The sequence below is a fragment of the Microdochium trichocladiopsis genome (genome assembly GCF_020744255.1).
Source record: "Microdochium trichocladiopsis strain MPI-CAGE-CH-0230 chromosome Unknown B0I36scaffold_4, whole genome shotgun sequence".
In the NCBI taxonomy this organism is placed as follows: Eukaryota; Fungi; Ascomycota; class Sordariomycetes; order Xylariales; family Microdochiaceae; genus Microdochium; species Microdochium trichocladiopsis.
This window is the reverse complement of record NW_025763547.1, coordinates 195,418-214,509: the sequence shown is the minus strand read 5'-3', so window position 1 is coordinate 214,509 and position 19,092 is coordinate 195,418. Positions and strand designations below refer to the sequence as shown.

General features: G+C 54.1%; 8 protein-coding genes across 8 annotated transcripts; 4 read left to right on the top strand and 4 right to left on the bottom strand.

Annotated features, from left to right (window-relative positions):
- The first annotated feature begins 210 nt into the window (after positions 1-210).
- Positions 211-1,237, top strand: B0I36DRAFT_382658 (uncharacterized protein). The gene is made up of 2 exons (XM_046160930.1): positions 211-543; positions 619-1,237. Exons 1-2 carry the CDS (start codon positions 233-235, stop codon positions 1,118-1,120), a joined length of 813 nt encoding a protein of 270 aa, XP_046013448.1. The 5' UTR covers positions 211-232; the 3' UTR covers positions 1,121-1,237.
- A 2,682-nt stretch (positions 1,238-3,919) lies between these two features.
- Positions 3,920-5,308, bottom strand: B0I36DRAFT_319734 (uncharacterized protein). The gene is made up of 2 exons (XM_046153451.1): positions 5,262-5,308; positions 3,920-5,135 (listed from the first exon to the last, which is right to left on the bottom strand). The coding sequence occupies exons 1-2, from the start codon at positions 5,301-5,303 to the stop codon at positions 3,984-3,986; spliced, it is 1,194 nt and encodes a 397-aa protein (XP_046013447.1). The 5' UTR covers positions 5,304-5,308; the 3' UTR covers positions 3,920-3,983.
- Positions 5,123-7,069, bottom strand: B0I36DRAFT_99167 (P-loop containing nucleoside triphosphate hydrolase protein). Its single transcript, XM_046163702.1, has 3 exons — positions 6,873-7,069; positions 5,549-6,817; positions 5,123-5,456 (listed from the first exon to the last, which is right to left on the bottom strand). Exons 1-3 carry the CDS (start codon positions 6,994-6,996, stop codon positions 5,443-5,445), a joined length of 1,407 nt encoding a protein of 468 aa, XP_046013446.1. The 5' UTR covers positions 6,997-7,069; the 3' UTR covers positions 5,123-5,442.
- Positions 7,070-7,115: 46 nt separating this feature from the next.
- On the top strand, positions 7,116-8,752 carry B0I36DRAFT_319729 (nucleoside phosphorylase domain-containing protein). Its single transcript, XM_046153450.1, has one exon. The coding sequence runs from the start codon at positions 7,274-7,276 to the stop codon at positions 8,318-8,320; it is 1,047 nt and encodes a 348-aa protein (XP_046013445.1). The 5' UTR covers positions 7,116-7,273; the 3' UTR covers positions 8,321-8,752.
- A 400-nt stretch (positions 8,753-9,152) lies between these two features.
- B0I36DRAFT_286713 (aldehyde reductase) lies at positions 9,153-10,598 on the bottom strand. Its single transcript, XM_046151610.1, has 2 exons — positions 9,684-10,598; positions 9,153-9,599 (listed from the first exon to the last, which is right to left on the bottom strand). The coding sequence occupies exons 1-2, from the start codon at positions 10,414-10,416 to the stop codon at positions 9,304-9,306; spliced, it is 1,029 nt and encodes a 342-aa protein (XP_046013444.1). The 5' UTR covers positions 10,417-10,598; the 3' UTR covers positions 9,153-9,303.
- A 671-nt stretch (positions 10,599-11,269) lies between these two features.
- Positions 11,270-12,190, bottom strand: B0I36DRAFT_319726 (uncharacterized protein). The gene has a single exon (XM_046153449.1). The coding sequence runs from the start codon at positions 12,164-12,166 to the stop codon at positions 11,492-11,494; it is 675 nt and encodes a 224-aa protein (XP_046013443.1). The 5' UTR covers positions 12,167-12,190; the 3' UTR covers positions 11,270-11,491.
- A 1,554-nt stretch (positions 12,191-13,744) lies between these two features.
- B0I36DRAFT_319725 (uncharacterized protein) lies at positions 13,745-14,347 on the top strand. The gene has a single exon (XM_046153448.1). The coding sequence runs from the start codon at positions 13,928-13,930 to the stop codon at positions 14,264-14,266; it is 339 nt and encodes a 112-aa protein (XP_046013442.1). The 5' UTR covers positions 13,745-13,927; the 3' UTR covers positions 14,267-14,347.
- A 2,580-nt stretch (positions 14,348-16,927) lies between these two features.
- Positions 16,928-18,453, top strand: B0I36DRAFT_347792 (carboxypeptidase cpdS; the record flags this gene model as incomplete). Its single annotated transcript, XM_046156606.1, has 3 exons — positions 16,928-16,942; positions 16,990-17,280; positions 17,338-18,453. 3 exons carry the CDS (start codon positions 16,928-16,930, stop codon positions 18,451-18,453), a joined length of 1,422 nt encoding a protein of 473 aa, XP_046013441.1.
- Positions 18,454-19,092: the final 639 nt, after the last annotated feature.

Below are 19,092 nucleotides of genomic sequence, written 5' to 3'. Positions count from 1 at the left end.
GAGGATGGGCACGGCAACACACGTCACACTGCATTGCAGCGCGCCCAGCAGAGACAAGGCCCAGCTGTGCGTCATCTCGTATTGAAGAGACGAGCTGGCAGTGACCAGAAATAATGTTTTTTGTTGCCGCGGCCGAGTCCAGCAGCACCACGGATCACGCCCAGAGACAGAGTCGGAGGCCGAGACCAATCACAACATCATCAGGCCAGCGCGCCGATGCGAAGAAGATGCAATGGCTTTGGGTACAGCTTCGATGGCGGATGACGGCAAACTCCGACTTCAACACATAAATAGGTCACGGAAGCCCCCGAAACCCGGCATCGAGAGCAACGACCCCTCTCTATCTTGCCAGGAGCAGCGCATTGTTCCGAACAGCCACGACGCCGCCCGCCACAATGGCTCCATCGGCACACTTGCGGACCATGACAACGCTTGCCCATCTTGCCGCCATGGCCGCGGCAGTGGGCGAGTTCCATGTCCCAAGCTTCTACGCCTTCTCACCCAGTGGGCGGCCGGGCAACAGCGGGTATTGCCGCATGAATTGTAAGTCGCTCAGAAGACGCTGTTGTCAACCCCCAATCCAAGAAGTACTGACACAAGTTGCTCGTCTCTGGCAAGTCACCATCATCGACACCCAGACGGCCGACGAGACCGAGTGCCACCCGTTCTTCACCTGCTACGAGGTGAACGACCAGCCCTTTGTGGCCTTCCCCGATGCCACGGCCCCCGTGGTGTGCGACGACGACGCCTTCAAGGTGTACCTGGAGGAATACACCAGCATTGGCAGCTTCCGCCTGCATGTCGAGCACTGTGCCGCCGGCGCGGCAGCACCGAACGAGGGCGTGAGCGACGTCATCAGCTACGACAACTACTCGCGGGCCGACGGGTACGTCTTCATCTGCGGCGCGAGTGGCGTGTGCGAGTCCAGATTCGACAATCCGGCCGTGCCCATTGTCGTGCCATTCATTATCTAGTCGAGACGGCTTGGAACATACAAAATTTGGTGGACCAGCATTGGCAGCAATGGAAAGGGCTAGGGAACGCGCTTCTGCCAGCATCGGCGAGCCCGTTTGACCACATTTTGCTCGACACTGTCCAGGACTGCTCCGTTAGTTACTGAAGTCTCGTGTGAGTTGTGCTGTGTCGTGGCGCTCACTAGCTGGCTGGCCGCAAGAGCAAGCAACAGCTGTTGCATATGGGCAACGAGGGAGTGCCCCGCGACTTGGTAGTAATACTGTACGTTGACTACCTGCTGTGCACATGTTGTGCGTGCAATTGTATAAGATAAGGGGCTACGCGGTGATCATGATCAACCGGTGGCGCGCGTCTCTATCTTGCTGCACTCATTACGACCTTGCCCTAGTCGTACTGGAACATGCCCCCTTTCCTAGCTCCAGTACTGCTCATAATTACAGCCCCGGGGCGTTGATCGTGCCGCGAGCTCGGCGCGCCGCACGCCAGCCCCGGTCCCGACCATCAGCTCAACGCGCACGTTGGGAAAACTGCCCAGTAGGCCCTACATAACCGTCGCGGCCGTCGTCGTGCCGTACTCGCCGTCCGGTAGTACGGTGATAACGGCAATATGCGGCCCGATGCGTCCCAGCGCGTAGCTGTTGATGTCGTGCGGCGAGGTGTATGGGGCACGCCGGCGTGGGTGGCGTCGAGAAACCGTCCACGTCGGGATAAACCCATAAGGACAGCGACATGTAAGAACGATGCATGAGTAACACTTTGACCCCTCTACTAGCTGGCCTTGAATTCTCAGTCCCGGCCAACGGGGAAAAAGCCTTGCTCATGGGGCTTTTGGTTGTTGCTCACCTGCAGAGCTGTCAGCGAGTGTGTCAGCGGCCTGAGAGGACAAGTTGGTTGCCAAGGCTGACTTGACTGCACCATTTTGGGGCTGAAAGCTGCAGAAAGTGGCCTCGACTAGTGCAGGGACCAAAACAGTCCGAAATGCCCCATTGTATGCAGTTGTGGCCCAAGTCTTCGCCGGATGTTGTCCTGAGGGCACCAAGGCGAGAGAGAGGATGGGAGCAAGTCGAGCCGAGAACCCGAAAAGCATATAGCGTTAGTGTGAATGTAGCTTGATGTCTCTTCCCCAGGTTTAAGTATCGGGCTGTGACCGTGCGGTTGCGGGGTCGGCTGTGCTTTCCAGGGTTGCTTTCCCATTCTGTGCGCACAAGTCCGTTTATCATATCATCTCGCGAGATCGAGGCGGTATCATGGAGCCCACGCTCGTAATTCAAGTGGCAAGGGCCCAGCCTAGTTCTCCATTGCGCGCCCCAAGAGTGAAACGTTCGTCGTTGGCGTATGCACACTTCTGAGGAGGTCAAGCTTGAATCGTCATAAAGGATGGCACAGATCCTTGTTGACAAGTGGGTGTTTCGCTCTGCATGTCGAACCCCGGTCTTAGCCTCTTGAGGGGGCCCTTCTGGACAATCCGCCTGGATGTCCGATGTTGATTCTGTGCCTTGCCACCGCCAAGGCCGTAAAATAAAGCTGACCAGCACTGCAAGCAGCAAGCGAGCGCTGGGTACTAGTAGCATGCGTTGGATATGCATTTGTGACTGCTGAACCGTGCTTAAACGCGCATGGATTTTGCATAGTCCCATGGCGAACTGATCGGATCGTGGCGTGAATCTAGGGTTTTTTGTCCTGGCTAGACCAACGCGTCTGCTTCCTCTGGATGGATTGAGCACGTGCATGTTCACTTAGCCATGTCCGACGGCGCCAACTCAATAGATGCCAAGACCTGGCGCAGCTCCAGACCTCATGGAGGTGGGTTGTCCAAGCTAGTTAAAGCCCATGCCAATGTTTGGTGCCGATCTAATCCAAAGCGCATCGTCTAGCCCTGACAGTGTCCACATGCAGAGAACCCAGCCGGTACTGATTTCTTGCCGATGCGAACCTGGCCCCGCGCCTAAATAAGCGTCAGAGATCCTTTCAAGGGAGCGGCAGGGATTGAGGGCTGACCCACGATTAGAATTGTTTCTCCCGGGCTCCTTATCGGCACTTCACTCTCGAAAGTCAGCTCGGAAACTCGTTTGGGCCGCCGGGCGCTAACTATTGACGAAGGTACTGCTAACAACATGGCACTTGGACTTGTCCACCTACCCGCCGTTCAGCTGGTATGTCGGAGCTTTCCAAGTATCTCGAATTGCTCTTTCTTCCGAGATGGTGCTGTGCTTCTTGTGATGTTGCTGCTATTGCACGACAGCCATAGATCCCTGGTGCGAAGTGGGTGAGGAATGTGTATGATCGTTACGTTACGCGGGCGCGAAGGTCTTCTCGTCAAAGTCGTGCTCCTTCAACGAGCTTCTCAACAACGACATCTGTCCCGGGAGTACACCATCCCAACCCATGCTCGACAACAACATATACGATGAATCCTTGTCGAGTTTCTTGGACACTAACATCCATCCCTGTATCGCGAGCCACCCTACGTGCCGAGCCAAAGTGAAGGTACTTGACCTTTGACATAGACTCGAGTCCACCCACACACATGCTTATAGATCGACCACATTCAAGCCACCTGATTCCTTTGAACCATCAATCATGATCAGTGTCGGATCTCGAGCCCGTGATCCGAACCCACTAATAACTTGAAGCATTTAAAGACATGGTCAATCACACCCCGCCACCATCTCCTTATCGTCTCTCATAGTCATAATCAGACATCAATCGAGACTCTGATTCAGGTTTTCACTAAGAAAAGTATTTAACAGGTCCAGGGCTATTGTGGGTTGGTTATGATGGCAACGCCAACAAGTTGATCGGTACCTTTCCAGTGGAGTCCCCGCCGGTTTTGGCTAGCGTCAAACGTCGAGTTACGTGGGACATGTACTGCTCGTACTGCTTGTGGCTAGTGTGTATGTGGCTGTTTGCAACCACCGAGTTGGAGGAGGAAAGGTCATTCGAGAAGGTCCAGAAATCAGATGGTTCAATAAACAAACTAGCAAAATGTACTGCCTATATTAACTGCATCACCTCGTTGCAGCCATCTTTCCACTCAAAGAAGCATAATGACCCTCGCAAGCTAACGTAGTAGTATGAGTTGGCCCTAACACTTCCCTGAGTCTACTCAAGGCCTTGACAAAAAGCTCGCCAGCCTCGTCGAGTCGATTCTGCATATGGTAGAGGTAAGCGAGGCAGTAGGTGCTCGTGAGTGTGTCGGGATGGTGCTTGCCCAGAGCTTTCTCACAATCATCAAGCGCCCGTCGATACATCGCCTCGGCCTCTTCGTACTTGCCCTGGTCCCGCAGTAGTCCAGCGAGATTACTGACGCTGTTGATTGTGGAATGGTGGTGCTTGCCTAGCGCCATCTCATAACCATCAAGCGCCCGCCGGCTCATTGTCTCCGCCTCTTCGTACTCTCCCCGTTGCTGCAGCACTCCGGCAAGATTGCTAACGCTCGTGAGTGTGTCTGGATGATCCTTTCCCAGCGCCTTCTCGCGAAGTTGAAGCGCCCGCCGGTTCAGCGCCTCCGCCTCTTCGTACTTTTCCTGTTCCTGCAGCACTCCGGCAAGATTGCTGACGCTCGTGAGTGTGTCTGGATGACCCTTTCCCAGCGCCTTCTCGCGAAGGTGAAGCGCCCGTCGGTTCATCGCCTCAGCCTCTTCGTACTTGCCCTGGTGCTGCAGGACTCCAGCAAGATTGCTGACGCTCGTGAGTGTGTCTGGATGATCCTTTCCCAGCGCCTTCTCGCGAAGGTGAAGCGCCCGTCGGTTCATCGCCTCAGCCTCTTCGTACTTGCCCTGGTGCTGCAGGACTCCAGCAAGATTGCTGACGCCCGTGAGTGTTGAAGGATCGTTTTTGCCCAGCACCTTCGTATAACCATCAAGCGCCCGCCGGTTCATCGCCTCCGCCTCTTCGTACTTTCCCCGTTGCTGCAGCACTGCAGCAAGATTGCTGACGCTCGTGAGTGTGTCTGGATGATCCTCTCCCAGCGCCTTCTCGCGAAGGTGAAGCGCCCGTCGGTTCAGCGCCTCCGCCTCTTCGTACTTACCCTGGTTCAGCAGCAATTTAGCAAGATTGCTGACGCTCGTAAGTGTGTCTGGATGGTGCTTGCCCAGCGCTTTCTCACAATTAGCAAGCGCCTGTCGGCTCACTGCCTCCGCCTCTTCGTACTTCCCCTGGTCCTGGAGCACTCCAGCAAGATTGCTGATACAGGTGAGTGTGGAACGATGGTCTTTGCCCAGCACCTTCGTATAACCATCAAGCGCCCGTCGGTTCATCGCCTCCGCCTCTTCATACTTGCCCTGGTGCCGCAGTAATTCAGTAAGAATGCTAACGCTTATAAGCATATCCCTAGTCTCTGCGCCAAGAACTGCCTCTTGAACCTCTACTGCCTTCCGCAGTAATGCCTCAGCACTCTCATACCCTCCCACCTTCCACCTATATGATCCTGCGTTTGTCAATAAACGCGCCCATTCTGTCGCTCCCTTAGTATCTGCAGGCTGCGTTTCGATAAGCTGCGCAATATGAGGCTCAAGTTGCTGACACTTTGGCCAATTCTTATAAATCCCCAACGGGTAGTCCTCTGACATGCCTTGTAGAAATATCTGCTTCCATCTTGCTATATTACCCACTAACGAGAGCCATGCTCGCGCACAAAACTGTACGAGTGCATGCATCTCATAGATACCTTGTTGCACGGTAACGGCCACAAGCGAGTAATCTCGGAGCGTTTCTAGGTCATCGTCCAGACCGTCGTCGTCGTCGTTGTCATCTTCGCCGTTTTCATCATCATCATCATCGTCGTCGTCGTCGTCGTCGTCGTCGTCGTCGTCGTCGTCGTCGTCGTCGTCGTCGTCGTCAGACTTTCCATCATCGTGATATTCCCCAATCATGCGTCTCCGCTGATAGTAGCTTCGCAGTACCCATTCCGGTATCTCCTGCGGGTCGAAAAGGCTCATGAGAGAGAGCAAGTCTGCTGCCGACCGCCGCTCCTTCTGGATCTGCTCAAACGTGATCTGCCACGTCACCATGACCGAGTTCGCTGCCGTCCCGTCACGCCGAAGATCACCCAGATCTCGATTTAGCAGGCTTTCCTTCTTTTTCTCATTCTTTCGAAAGTGTTCCAGATACGTCGAGCATGAGATCCGTGGCCATCGTCGGGCGATGTACGCAGCTGCCTGGGTGATTGCGAGAGGTATGTACTCGAGCGCTTGAGCTAAGGGGGCGGCTGCCTCTTCCTCGTATTTGTCGCGAAGCCTTTTCTGAAGTAATTGCGTTGCTTGGTTCTCGCCCATCCGCTGCATGGGGAAGACACCCCAGCTGCCTGCTAGCCGTTCGGCCGCATCCCTGTTCCGCGACGTAACGAGGATCCTGCCATTCTCAGTCTGCGGCAGAAGCGACGCCAATACTCGTTGCTTTGATATAGTTGTCCCAGCCCGGTCGCGAATGCTTGGATAGAACACTCCGACATCGTCCGCATTGTCCAGTATCATTAGCCAGTACCCATTCTCCGCGCTGAACAACCAGTCATACACCAGCTGCAGCACATCGACCTTGGGATCATGGCGGTGTGGCAGCTGCAGTCGCTCTGCAATGCCGCGATACGCCTCCTCAAACCGCGCTTCGGTGTCCGCGTGTACCCAGAGCACGAACGTAGTCGGCGATTGTTGTCGGATTCGGTGCGCGTACTCGATCGCTATCTGAGACTTGCCGATACCTCCCAGGCCGACGAGGGCGGCACGGCTGCCAGGCTGCCCGAGGGTTGTATCCAGCCACGCAGTCACGTCAGGTCGCTCGACGAAGTCGGCATCGGGAAGGAAGGGGACGGTCGAGAAGGATTCGACGCGTCGCGGTGTGGATTCTACAAGTCGTCAGCCTGCCGATTCTTGCTGTTTCGTAGGAGGGCCGGCCCTCACCCGGTTCGTGGACGGTGACGTTCAGGATCCCTCCCGAGACGTGGGTCCCCGCTAAGACGGTCCGGCCCTCGATCCGCTCAAATGTCGAAGACGGGGCTATTGGTCGAAGTGCGGGGAAATCCATCCCAACCGCTGACGGACTCGAGCGAACACTAGTGAAATTCAGATTGTAGGAGCATTCGGTGCCTTAACCATGCTGCAAACATCAGCTAACAGGCTGCGCAGAGGATCACCCCTTGTTTCGGAAATTGAAGCTACGGCTGAACTCCGGAACAACTCAGCTGCAACCCCGCATCATATCCATCCCGCTCCTTCACCTTAGTCACCGGAAAAGCCCTTTACGTTTCGACCATTTATGAACCGACTTCTCGACCGCCTCTCTCAACGTACGCTTACAAAGAATGGAACTGGATCCCGCCGACTACACTATCGCATGGATTGCCCCTTTGGAGATCGAGACGCAGGCCGCCCTGCATATGCTGGATAACAGACACCATGGCCGGTTCTCCGTCAGTCGCGGCGATGACTACGTGTTTCACGCTGGCGACATAGGTGGACATAATGTCATCATTGCAACTCTGCCAGCTGGCCAAGAATACGGCACAGGATCTGCTGCAGCGCTTGCGGGCCAGGTCAAGAAGTTCTTCCCTAACCTGTGGTTCGGCTTGCTCGTTGGCGTGGCTGCTGGCCTGCCAAGGACTTCCCAGACCCAAGCACGAGACATCCGGCTAGGCGACGTCTTGGTCGCTCTTCCCGAGGGCGACAGCGCTGGACTTATTGCATATGACCTTGGGAAAGAGACTGGGACGGATACGTTTCAGCTCTTGAAATCCGGGCATGTGCTAGCTACTACCGAGACCGTTATCAGGTCAGCGATCGGAAGTATTAAACTTCACGCACCGAATGACGCAGCTATTTTCCTTCCATTCTATAACAAGATGAAGGACCAGGAACATATTGGGGGGACATTTGTTGATCCGGGCCAGGAGAATGATGTCCTGTACGAGACGAGCGATGACGGCAACGAGCAACAAGTAGTCAGAGAAGCACGACCAGCCACAAGACGGACTCGCGTGTGGTATGGTCCGATAGGCTCTGGAGAGAAGCTCATGAAAAATGCTCGCAAGAGGAATGAGCTGCGAGACAAGTACAACATCATCGGGCTCGAAATGGAAGCAGCTGGGACAATGAATCGCATTCCCGTTGGGGTGATTCGAGGCGTCTGTGACTACGGAGACGAGCACAAAAATAAGGAATGGCAGCCATACGCCGCCGCCATGGCAGCCGCGTATGCAAAGGCCCTCTTGTTGGAGATTCCGCCCAAGAAGGGAACATCCTCAACAACAGCGCAAGAGCAAGGAGTTCACTTCAATGGCCCGATCTCAGGACGCAACGTGCTTGCAGGGATGACCACATCAGGCGGAACGGTGAATCTGAACTTTTCATAAGTTGACGACACCGTAGGAATTGGCATTCATTGGCAGTTCCTTTAATCTTACTAATACATTGGTGCTATTGGGGCCCTCTGTGGTGATGGCATAATTTCATAGTGAACAACCTCCCCTCCAAACGGCCAACCCACGGGTATTTTCAGGTCTAGCGCCCCAAGACCTGACTCTATTGGCTCGGCTCCTCGCGCTTCCTCTTGGTCAGGCACATTTGTCCCTGGTACAATGCTCTTCCTGCGGCGATCGCGACTTATATATATGAAGTCATATCGTAAGAATCACCAAAGTCTCATTCAGAGAGATTTCGAGGGGTACATGAGATCTTGTGTTAAGATGGTGGGTGGTAAGCAAGGTAGTGCTGAGGGTCATTTTCGAAACGCCGGAATTTTTGTAGAAAGTTATGCTTGGAAAAGAATTGAGTTTGTTCTAGAGCACAAAGTACTTAATCTACCACGACTTCATCTACCTATCGGTGCAGGCTTTGTAAGTTTTGCAGATTTTGCAAGCGCTCATTTGGTATATGCAGGTGACTGACATTTTCTCTTCGGCTACTATTTGGCAGAGCTATGTACGAGAGGCTCGGTATCGCATGGGCTAGTTCCGCCTTCGCCTTTATCTCGGTCGCGTTTATTCCGATCCCTTTCATCCTCTATCGCTACGGCGAGAAGATTCGTCACAAGAGCAAGAATGCGAGACACGACTTCTAGCCAAAGCTGCCAGGCGAACAGTGTTAATGGAGACTACTTATCTGCATTTGGCCCTGAGACTAATCTACGGCCTGCCTAGAGTGGAGTAAGATTTCACGTAGAGCAAGCCAAGATCGTCTCGGGAGGTCTTCGTTTCGATTCATATTGTCTACACTTTCTCTTATATTTTTTATCACGAGCGCAAGCTATATCCGTAGCCTCCAGCCACTTTAGACTTGGTAGTCCCTAGACTTAATCTACTGGCCAGCATATAAGCGGCCGATTCGGCGGACTGAACTACTCCAGATCCTCCGTGTTCCACTTCAAGCTCTGCTCCAAAGTAGTCCAACCGCCCTGGCCAAGGTCACGAAGCAGCTGCTCGGCCCTAGCACGGGGCACAACCTCGTAGAGATCCCTCCCTGACTGGAAGTTCTCCGGGAACGTCTTATTGGGATGCATCTTGCGGAAGATGTCCAGTATCAAATCTCCGTTGTAAGGCGCTGCAAACCCAAATATGCGTTCCGACACCACGTCCGGGTGTATAGCAGCGGCCACGTGCAGGCGGGCGGCGTCCTGCACATCAACAAAGTGCTCTAAAATACACAATTGCACGTTAGTCACCAATCTGGAGCTTGCACATGTTGACTAGGCTGAGAGTGCGGCAAGATTAGACTCACGAGGTGGAAGCATCTTCATATACGTTGCGTCGCCCTTGAACAACGCAGCCAGCATCCCGGCAGTGCTCGGATGGCCTTGATGCTCAACAGAAAGGCTCTTGCCGAGGGCCAGGTTGGGTAGTACGGTGTTGAGCACGAATGCCGGTTTCTCTTGCTGCACGAACTTCCACGCCTCCTTTTCGGCTAAGGTCTTGGCCGCAGCGTATACGGACCAGGCCCGCTCGGGCTCATACGGCGGCGGGCGGTTTGCGACCTCGATGACACCGTCGTTCCAGCTATCCACAGTCAGCGTTCCCGGCGTGTCTGCCAGGTTCGCCGACGCGGTGACGGAAGACGAGGTGAGCACGAAGCGCTTCACTAGGGGCTCCTTGGCAGCGGAGCGTATGGCGCTCAGTACCATCTCGACGGTCCAGGGTATGATGGCGTTCGGGTTCGGGCTGAGGCTCGTGTCAGTCGCGGTATGGACGACCGCTGCTGCTCCCTTGACCACGTCGTCGAAGGCGCCGGGGGCGGCCATGTCCGGGACCGCGACGAGGGAGAACTTGTCGGCGCCGTACTTCTCCGCGAAGAGCTCGGAGACCCAAGCGTTCTTGCTCACATCGCGAGTCGTCGCGCGGACTTTGTAGCCACGCTGCAGGAATTGGTCGGAAATGTGCGAGCCAATGAAGCCAGTAGCGCCGGTGACTACCACCAGGGAGCCCTTAGGGATGGCGGGGGAGTCGATAAGGGACATTGTGTATATCCTTTTGGTGCAAGTGGATTGGTTGGTGTCGGTAGATGATGTTTTTAAGTGTGGATGGTAGCAGAAGAATGCTTTGCAAATGAGGTCTCTCGTCTTGCAACGAGAATCAGTGATGAAGCTGTCATGGGAACCGCGACTTTATCTTCGAACCAGCTCATGGAGCTGAACATGATTTGCAATCCGATCGTGAGTTTTGAATCCGAAGGCGTAGTATCCGTTCGAGCGAGGGTCGAATTGCATGCACGTCGCTGACAACGCAACCATCTCCACCGGGCCGTTCGAGTCCGCAAGTGCCGCTTTCCCAAAGAGCATTTGTAAGGGCCTGGAGGTAGTCTGCATGGGGATCCCGGTCCAAACGCGACACTATCTGAAGTGTATTTCCAATCGGGGGAGTCCGATGGCCAATCAGAGACGCGCCTGGGTCTGGGAGGCGTCTTGGCCACTTTGTCAGCCAGGCCCCAGGTGAGGAGGGCTGAAACTTGCTTCTGCTTCTAAGACCAGGGATGTGTTGGGGTCCGAGACTTTCGTCATGTCTTCATTCTCGTCTGTTCGTGCCCCTCTCGGGCTTTGACTACTGTTGGTCTGTCATCGATCGAACTAAGTGGACGGTTAAAGATAATGCCCTCTGGTTTGAAATCAAAGCGCTTGACGTTTCTACCGCGCGGTTTTTGCCAATCCAACCGACTTTAGACATCAATACTGTACTCAAGCAGGAGGGGGTAGGTTAGATCCAGGAGGACACCGTGTCGTTTGCATGGGGTCCTAAGCCAACCAACTTTCACTAACTCTCCTACCAACAAACGCACCAGACGTTCGCGACTTGGGCATTTGCTCATCCAAGCTCCGAGCACCAGGGAAGCATGCTATCGTCCAGTTAAAATACCATACCGTATTTTTGGGTCAAGCATCTGTATTCGACCCAAAAAGTCCGTGTCAGCCTGGAGTAAATGACTAGGGCTATGCTGCGAACAACTGCCACGCCGCAAGTGTGCACCAGAGACAAGTGTTTTTCTACAGTGTACGACTGTCATGGGATTGATACTCGGATATCCTATCACCTGGCTCATCAGACCAACTCGATGACCCTATCCTCAGCGTCGTCGAAGTGGTGCCGATTATAAGACGCGGCCATACCGACCCGACGATAACAGGGGACGGAGGAAGACATGGCTTTCCCCACATCCTGCACTTCTTGTAAGGTCAAAAACTGCTCTCTCATCCAGGAGGGACCTTTAGGTTTCCCTGGAAGAACTTTTTTCATCAGGAGGCATGTATACAGACCCTCCTCAAACGTTCCGTCTTGTATATTCATCCGATCAGGTCCAAAAGTAGACAGAGGACGAACTTCGAGGGATGGGATCAGCAAATTCTTGACCGGCCCGCACAGCGTAAGATGTGCTCGCAGCAGCTCCGAAACCAGAGGCTGATCCTGCCACTTGATATCCGAGCTGATTAGCCGTGTGCAATTTACGTTCGCGCCATTGGAGAACTCTATCGAATCTTTTGGGCTCGCCATTTGCTTATACCTCGAGATCCATGACCAGGACGGAATGCCTGGGATCAATTGCGAGTCGTCAAGTCGGTGGGTCCCTTCCCAGGCGAGATCCGAGGCGATTGTTTCTTCCCAGCAGCCCAGCAGGTACGTGAAGCCGCTTACTTCCGCCATGCGTTCGACCATCCCTGTGAGTGCAGGGAGCCTATCTGAAGTAAATGCGAATTCCAGCTGGCAGTACATCGACATCCACTGGCGCCATGTAGTGTAAGCAAGAGCAGAGACATTGCTGGCCTCATTGAGGCCATCTATGAGATGCATCTGCGCGAAGGTCCGAGTAAAAGAATGATCAAGGAGAGGCGGTCCGGCCAGATTAACCCCAGCTTCGGTCAGGTACACCTGGCTACACTGCCAGTGCATTTCTGGGAAGCAGCAGTGCATGATACGTCGAGAGAGGACTTGCTCTTGGAGGGTCCAGCCACGCGCGCTCAGTATACTACGCGACGTGCTCTGTCCAAGCGGATATGGGTAGACTCGGACGCTGAAAACATGTATGGAGTCTCCTGCTGTTCTGGCCGTGAAGCGATGCACGTGATCCAGCCGGTCAATCACATTGAAAGTTCCAGATGCCTCACTTCTGGACAAAAGCGACTGGTCGACAAACAATCCTTGCCTACTCGAAGCCGCACTCGATGCGGCGATCGTGAGGAGGGCATTCGCAAGACGTCATTCATACGCGAGGCCTCGGCCCGCCAGTCTTCGGCATCGTCCTGCACAATGCAGAGGCTGTCAATCCAGATGTGCGTGATTCCGAGACTGCGGCAGAGAGAAAAGGCTTCGCGAAAGGTCCGGGGGGCCTCCATCTCGTTGACCTGGCGCATGTGTCGCTCGAGGTTAGCTCTAACAGTCGTCATGGCCACATGGCCGCCCCAGCAGTGGCTGAGGGCAGCGTATCTTGTTACGCCGGTGCATGTGGGCTCGGAGTCGCTTTCCACTAGGCGGGTACGGTCGTGCTCGGCAAAGTTGCGCGAAGAAGATAGGCGGATGAGGCGTTTCGGCAGTGAGTCTCGTGCTGGCTCTTTGAACTGCTGGTTGCACCTTGTATGTTCTTTCTCGCAAGTTTCCAACCAGCGCCTAGCAACCAAGTGCTTTTCCTGAACGCTAGCGCTAGGGGCTGGTGTCGTCCATATTGCTGGGACTGATAACGCGCCCGCCCTGGTCGGGTAGAAAGCGACCGACAGATAGATCTCGAGGTCTTTGTAATTTGAGCTGAACTTCAACCCGACAATGATTGGGTAGAATGTAATTTGCGCCTCATCTCTTTTTGGAAGGCTGCTGTGCCGCTCCGAGAGTCTGAGGGAGACTCTGACGACAGCAGCGTTCAGATCGCGCGCTGTGAGCCCGAGATAGTCCGCGCTGCCAAGTCTAGCTGCAAGAGTGTCGAGGATCACGCCGCAGATGGCGCAAGAATCTGACACGGATTGCCCCAAGCATTCCTTGAAATATTCCTCGTAGGTGTCGCTGCTGTCCAAGAACACTGGCGGTTGGCGTGCATTGAAAGGTGCGGAGCACCGCAGGCACAAAGGCCGCACGTGGTTGGGGTCGGAATGTAGAGCCATCTGTTGGCAGAGCAAGCATCTGCGAGACGAGGAGGAGGCAGAAAGCGGGGTTGGCATATCTTATAGTCACACGTTGACACCGATGCCAAGCTTGCCTCTGATGTGCGTCTGCTGGGTACAGTTCCCGAGCACAAGAACTCCCACCCGTGGCCGATACGGGTTGCACCATTCTCCGCATGGCTCTTTCATCACGAGAACGAAGGTGACGCGCAGAAACGCGACAGCAACCAGCTCCCGCTCCTGTCCCTACTTTCCGCGTCCCACCTGACTCACTCAGATAGATGACTTACAACCAACAGCCAACATCCTTTCACCGCCCCCGCGACGCCAGCGAAACTCGCACCATGCGCTCGGCCAGGCGACCTCTGCCATCACCCTGTCCACGCGCAGCATGACCACCACCACCACCAACATGGCCTCTTCATTATTTCCGGCATTGCCAACCGAGCTCCGCGTGCAACTCTGGTCTTTCGCCGTCATGCACCCTCGTCGCATTCTCTTGGATGCGCAGAAACTCGTGCTCGGACCCGCATGGCTCTCAAAGACCCCTGCGTCCGCCGTCGTTCACGCCTGCCAGGAGGCTCGGGCCAACGCACCATACGCAAAGGCTTTCCGGCCGCGATGGGGGGCATGGCCGGGACTCGGTACGCCTGAGCCAAATTTGTCATCGACATGGTTGTCATGGTCACCGAGGGCGAGGGCGACTAGCGAGCTGATCCGCTCGGACTGATCGAAGACGACGAAGTTCAGAAGTTTGACTATTACGTAGACCAGTATTACGACCTGTGCGTAGAGCAAGTCAACGGCGTGCTAGAGCATAGTATTTAGTAGCTTTCAATTTTTGGTCTCCGCTACTATCGATCTGAGCTTTTGTTTTTCTACCAATCTGTCCTCAGGTAAACCAGACATCGTGAGGCAAGAGCAAGGGTGTGGGCCAAGTTGGTCAATATCTCCAAAGCAATAATTCCCAAGCCTTGTCCATGAAACGAGTACGATCGGACACGATGCCTCCACTAACCCAAGACATCGCTGCTCAAGGGCAGCTAGCAAGCCAACAACTTCGCCTCCGTCTGCTCCCACCCGGTCCCAGGCAAGCTTGTGCTCCCGGGCCATTTTTTCTTGATAGTATTACGTCTTAAATTCTTCAATGTCTTTTGTGATCTGTGCAGGTGTCTTGCCGTTGGGATCATTGAGTGCGACCGCTAGCGTCTCATCTCAGTCGACTGTGTCCCACCTCAAGCTGGGGTCGACCGGGCTGGCACCAGGCGGGACCGTCTTGAGAACAATCTTGATGCCTTTGACGTCCTGTATTGCTGATAGCAGCCGCGACAACATGGGGTGCATGATCGCCATGTCTTGCCTCCCGGACGAGTGTGATTGCAGGTTCACAACCTGTGTTGAGACTCTCGAGCGCGTTGTTGCTTTTGGCCTTGATGACCGCATCCCAGCCATGCCGATTACTTTGAGATAATTGTCCTCGTCGAGTTTCACGACTTTGTACGACTTGTAATCCTGGACTATCGTCCACGCCAGCTTTGGTGTGCCATCGTTGTTCTCATTTGGTATCCACGGTATCCACGGTCCCTTGAGATTATTGGGGTCTGCCTTCGTGAACGACTTCTTCAATGCTATACCGCAGAGATGCTTGGGGAGTCTGGCTGCTGTATTTTCCGCGTCGAAGTCTTCGGAGTCGACTCCGAGTTACTTTTCGTTTGCGTCGGCAACCAGGGCCAGGGTCTTTCCGAGTTGATTGCCACTTATGTGCCATGACTTTGTAGAAGGTGCACACCTTGCCCGAATTGGGCTTGCAAGGCTCCCATGGCAATTTTCCACCAGTCACTTGGTTGCAATGAGCCGCAACAGTGCGCACCTTTTGCAGCAATCTAGCCCGCCAATGAGGGAGCGCCCGGCGGCTCGGTAATAATGCTGTGCACATGTTGTGCGTGCACAATTGCATGAGACAGGGCCACGCGATGGTCCCCATATTATGCGGAATTCGTCACAGCGCACTCAACCGTGTTGCATTACTACGTCTCCAGGCCATGCCGCAGCTTGCCTTGCTCAACGGACCAAGAGAAGCTAGGTCCTCATATCCGTCCCCGGGGGCGTTAACGCCGCTTGCTGCCATTTGCCCAGCATAGAGACCTGCTACCAGGCCGTGGCATGCCCCGACGATGCGTGTGCGACCAGGAGGTAGTTTGATGCGGAGCCTGGTTGCTTGAGACCGATCGAGACCGCGTTGTTCTGTCGATCTGTCGCTGGATTGTATGGGCTACCGCACGCCACTCTGCATTTGAGGTCACTCTGGTACTAGGCTGGATCAACCTGAGTGCGAGCAAGCTTTCCAAGCCTATGCTGTCCCCTCCTTGTGGAAACAATGGTTGATCAGCAGGACGCTAACGACGCGCCCGCGCACACTAGCAGCTCAGCAGCCACGAAAAGTGGCTGTCTCGTCTACATCAATCGGAGCTAGTTTTCACCAAGCTTTGCACTCTCCAAGTTCGGCGTCAAGATTGACTATTCCAGCCCGCACTAGAGATCTTGGTGTATTCGCAGTCAGGCTCCGCTCCAGAAACGCCACCGCAGCTGAATGAACCCTGCGATGCGGGCAGAAGCTCTGTACGCATGAGCCGAGCTATTGCAAAGCACGGCCTTATCGCCACAAACTCTACTGTCCTCCCCTCCCTCTTTCCTTTGCGGTTCATTCCAATGAGAGTCACGAGGCCACCTTTACATCATTCCTGCTTCTCCATCCATAGGAATAGAGTCACACACGACTAAGAGTGGTTTTGCAGACCTACAGCGAACGACGATGGCAGCTCAGTAGTTAATTAGCGACGAGCCGTTACCTTTTATACAAGGCCTTTTGTCGTGGTGACGTGTAGTTCGGGAGACCAATGAGGTTAAGCAGAGACCTAGTGTGATTGATAGGCATTGTGCCACTTCGCTTGGCAAAAAGCTTGTGTACGGCGTAGCTCGTCGAGATCCCTCTCTCCTCGGCTAAAGATTGCATTCTCAGTAGCCAACCTAGGTCGTCAGCTTTTGAAAGAAAGAAGGCGCTGCATGGCCCCTCAGCTCGCACACTCATCCCCGTGGGCAGCGTTGTCGATAAATATCTACCGCAAACCCTTTTCCCACAGGATGGCAATCGTACTTCTCTGACATCTCCCATCATCCTTGACCATCCGGCCATTTTCTGTCACTACGATGCGTACTCTCCCAGTTTTCGTGTCGGGCGTGCTCGCTGCTGCTCTTGTTTCTGGTCGTGGTCCTCAGCATGTCGGCCCGGCTTTATCAAAAAGGGCTTTTAGCCACCCACGATCACCACGTGCAGCGGCCGCCAGAGATCAGCCCACGTTCCCATCTTGTCCAGAGCCTTTAATTGCACAGAATGCCAACACGACCAGTAAGTGACAAGTTGCCTGTCGTGTCACCCTGCTCTTCTAACCAAAGAAACCAGAGTACTTTGTGAATGGCACAGGCATTCCCGAGGTCGACTTCGACATCGGCGAGTCTTATGCCGGTCTCATGCCTATTGGTGAAGACCAGTCACGCTCGCTATACTTTTGGTTCTTCCCTACAACGAACCCACAAGGCAAAGATGATATTGTCATCTGGCTTAACGGTGGACCTGGCTGCAGCTCCCTAGAAGGGTTACTGCAGGAAAATGGACCGTTCATCTGGCAGTATGGCACATATCAGCCGACAAAGAACTATTGGACATGGGCCAACCTCACAAACATTGTGCGTCAGCTGCTATTCCGTAAATCAAACAATGATTTCTAACACAGGATAACACAGATCTGGGTTGAACAGCCTGTGGGAACAGGGTTTTCACAAGGCCAACCGACCGAGAAGAACGAAGACGATGTCGCCAAAAGTTTCCTCGGCTTCTTCAAGAACTTCATCGACACTTTTGCACTGCATAGCAAGAATATTTACATCACGGGCGAGAGCTATGCTGGCTTCTACGTGCCGTATATTGCTAGTGCAATGCTCGACCAGGAAGATAAGGACTACTTGAATGTCAAGGGGACATTAATCTATGATCCTGTTCTAGGCAATATAGGGTTGCAGACTGACGTAGTTACGGTACCTTACGTCGACAAGTGGGCTGAGCTTTTCAACCTGAACGACTCGTTTACTGCCGAAATCTATGACAGCCATAAGTCGTGCGGTTATCAGGATTATATCGACAAGTATCTGGTCTATCCTCCACCGGACGGGAGCTTTCCCGACCCTGTCGAGGCATCTACTACGACGGGATGCGATCTAGGGACGCGGGTCGCAAACGCCGTGTTCCTGGTAAACCCGTGCTTCGACGTCTTTCAGATCACCACTACTTGTCCCGTACTATGGGACGTTCTTGGATTTCCCGGCTCGTTCAACTACCTACCCGCAGGTACGGAGATCTACTTCAACCGTACCGATGTACAAAAGGCCATCAACGCACCCTTGCAGGAATGGAACGAGTGCGTCAGTGGCGTGTTAGTGAGTGGCGACACTTCTCCACCCCCAGCATGGTCTGTATACCCGAGCGTTATTGAGCGGTCTGAACGGTCTATCTTGGCTCACGGGAACCTCGATTACTCCCTTATTGATATGGGTGTGAGGTTAGTGATTCAGAATATGACGTGGGGCGGGAAACAAGGTTTCCAGGAAGCGCCAGGAAAACACAAGTTTTTCGTCCCGTACCACCCTGAAGCTAGTCAAGAGACGCTAGCCGCAGCAGGGGAGATGGGTATTGTCCATACCGAGCGCGGGTTGACTTGGGTCGAGACGTACTTATGTGGACACATGGTACCGCAGTACCAGCCCAGCGCAGCATATCGGCAGCTCGAGTTTCTCCTTGGCAGGATTGATAGTCTCACGGAGAAGGGAGATTTCACTACTCAAGCTGGTGATTATGGCAACTGATAGGGTTCTTTTCTTTTTGTTGGTTGGAAGGGGCGGAGGTCGGGGGGTTCGCTGATTGCTGCAGCATTTCTAGCAAACGAATCTAGTCTCGAGGCTTCTGAATCAGAACATTGTCAGCTTCTAAAAGGTTCGCCATAAACAAAATTTGCAATCGATGCTGGTGCTTCTCTTTGCCGCTGACACATTACCGGGTGGGGGTCGAATGTAATGTTCAAAGCGTCGAATTGTGGACTACTAGCGGGTGACTGTCGTCGAAGATCGAAACCGGAGTGAAAGTCGTTTGCTTACCTGGGTCGAAAGTTCTGGTAGCCTCTAAAGCGAGCGAATTGTCGCTGGGCATAGTGGACAATCGCGATTAACGAGGTAAAAGAGAATCAGTAGCGCCTGAGGCGCCAGAAGTTTGAGCATCATCATGTTCATGCCGACCGATGTGGGGGATCTACCATCTTGCTCAGAAAAGATAGGAGAAAATGGTCCAGGCAAAGACGAGGAGTCCTTGTATAGCCTCCACGCAGAAGGATGCGATGAGAACATATAGCTCGGGAGAGATATGCCAGTTCAGGACTGCCGAGACGGGTCGCAAGCTCGGAGGATGTAAAGTAGAAAAACGGGATGGTAGGTCCTACTAACCTGGCTTGG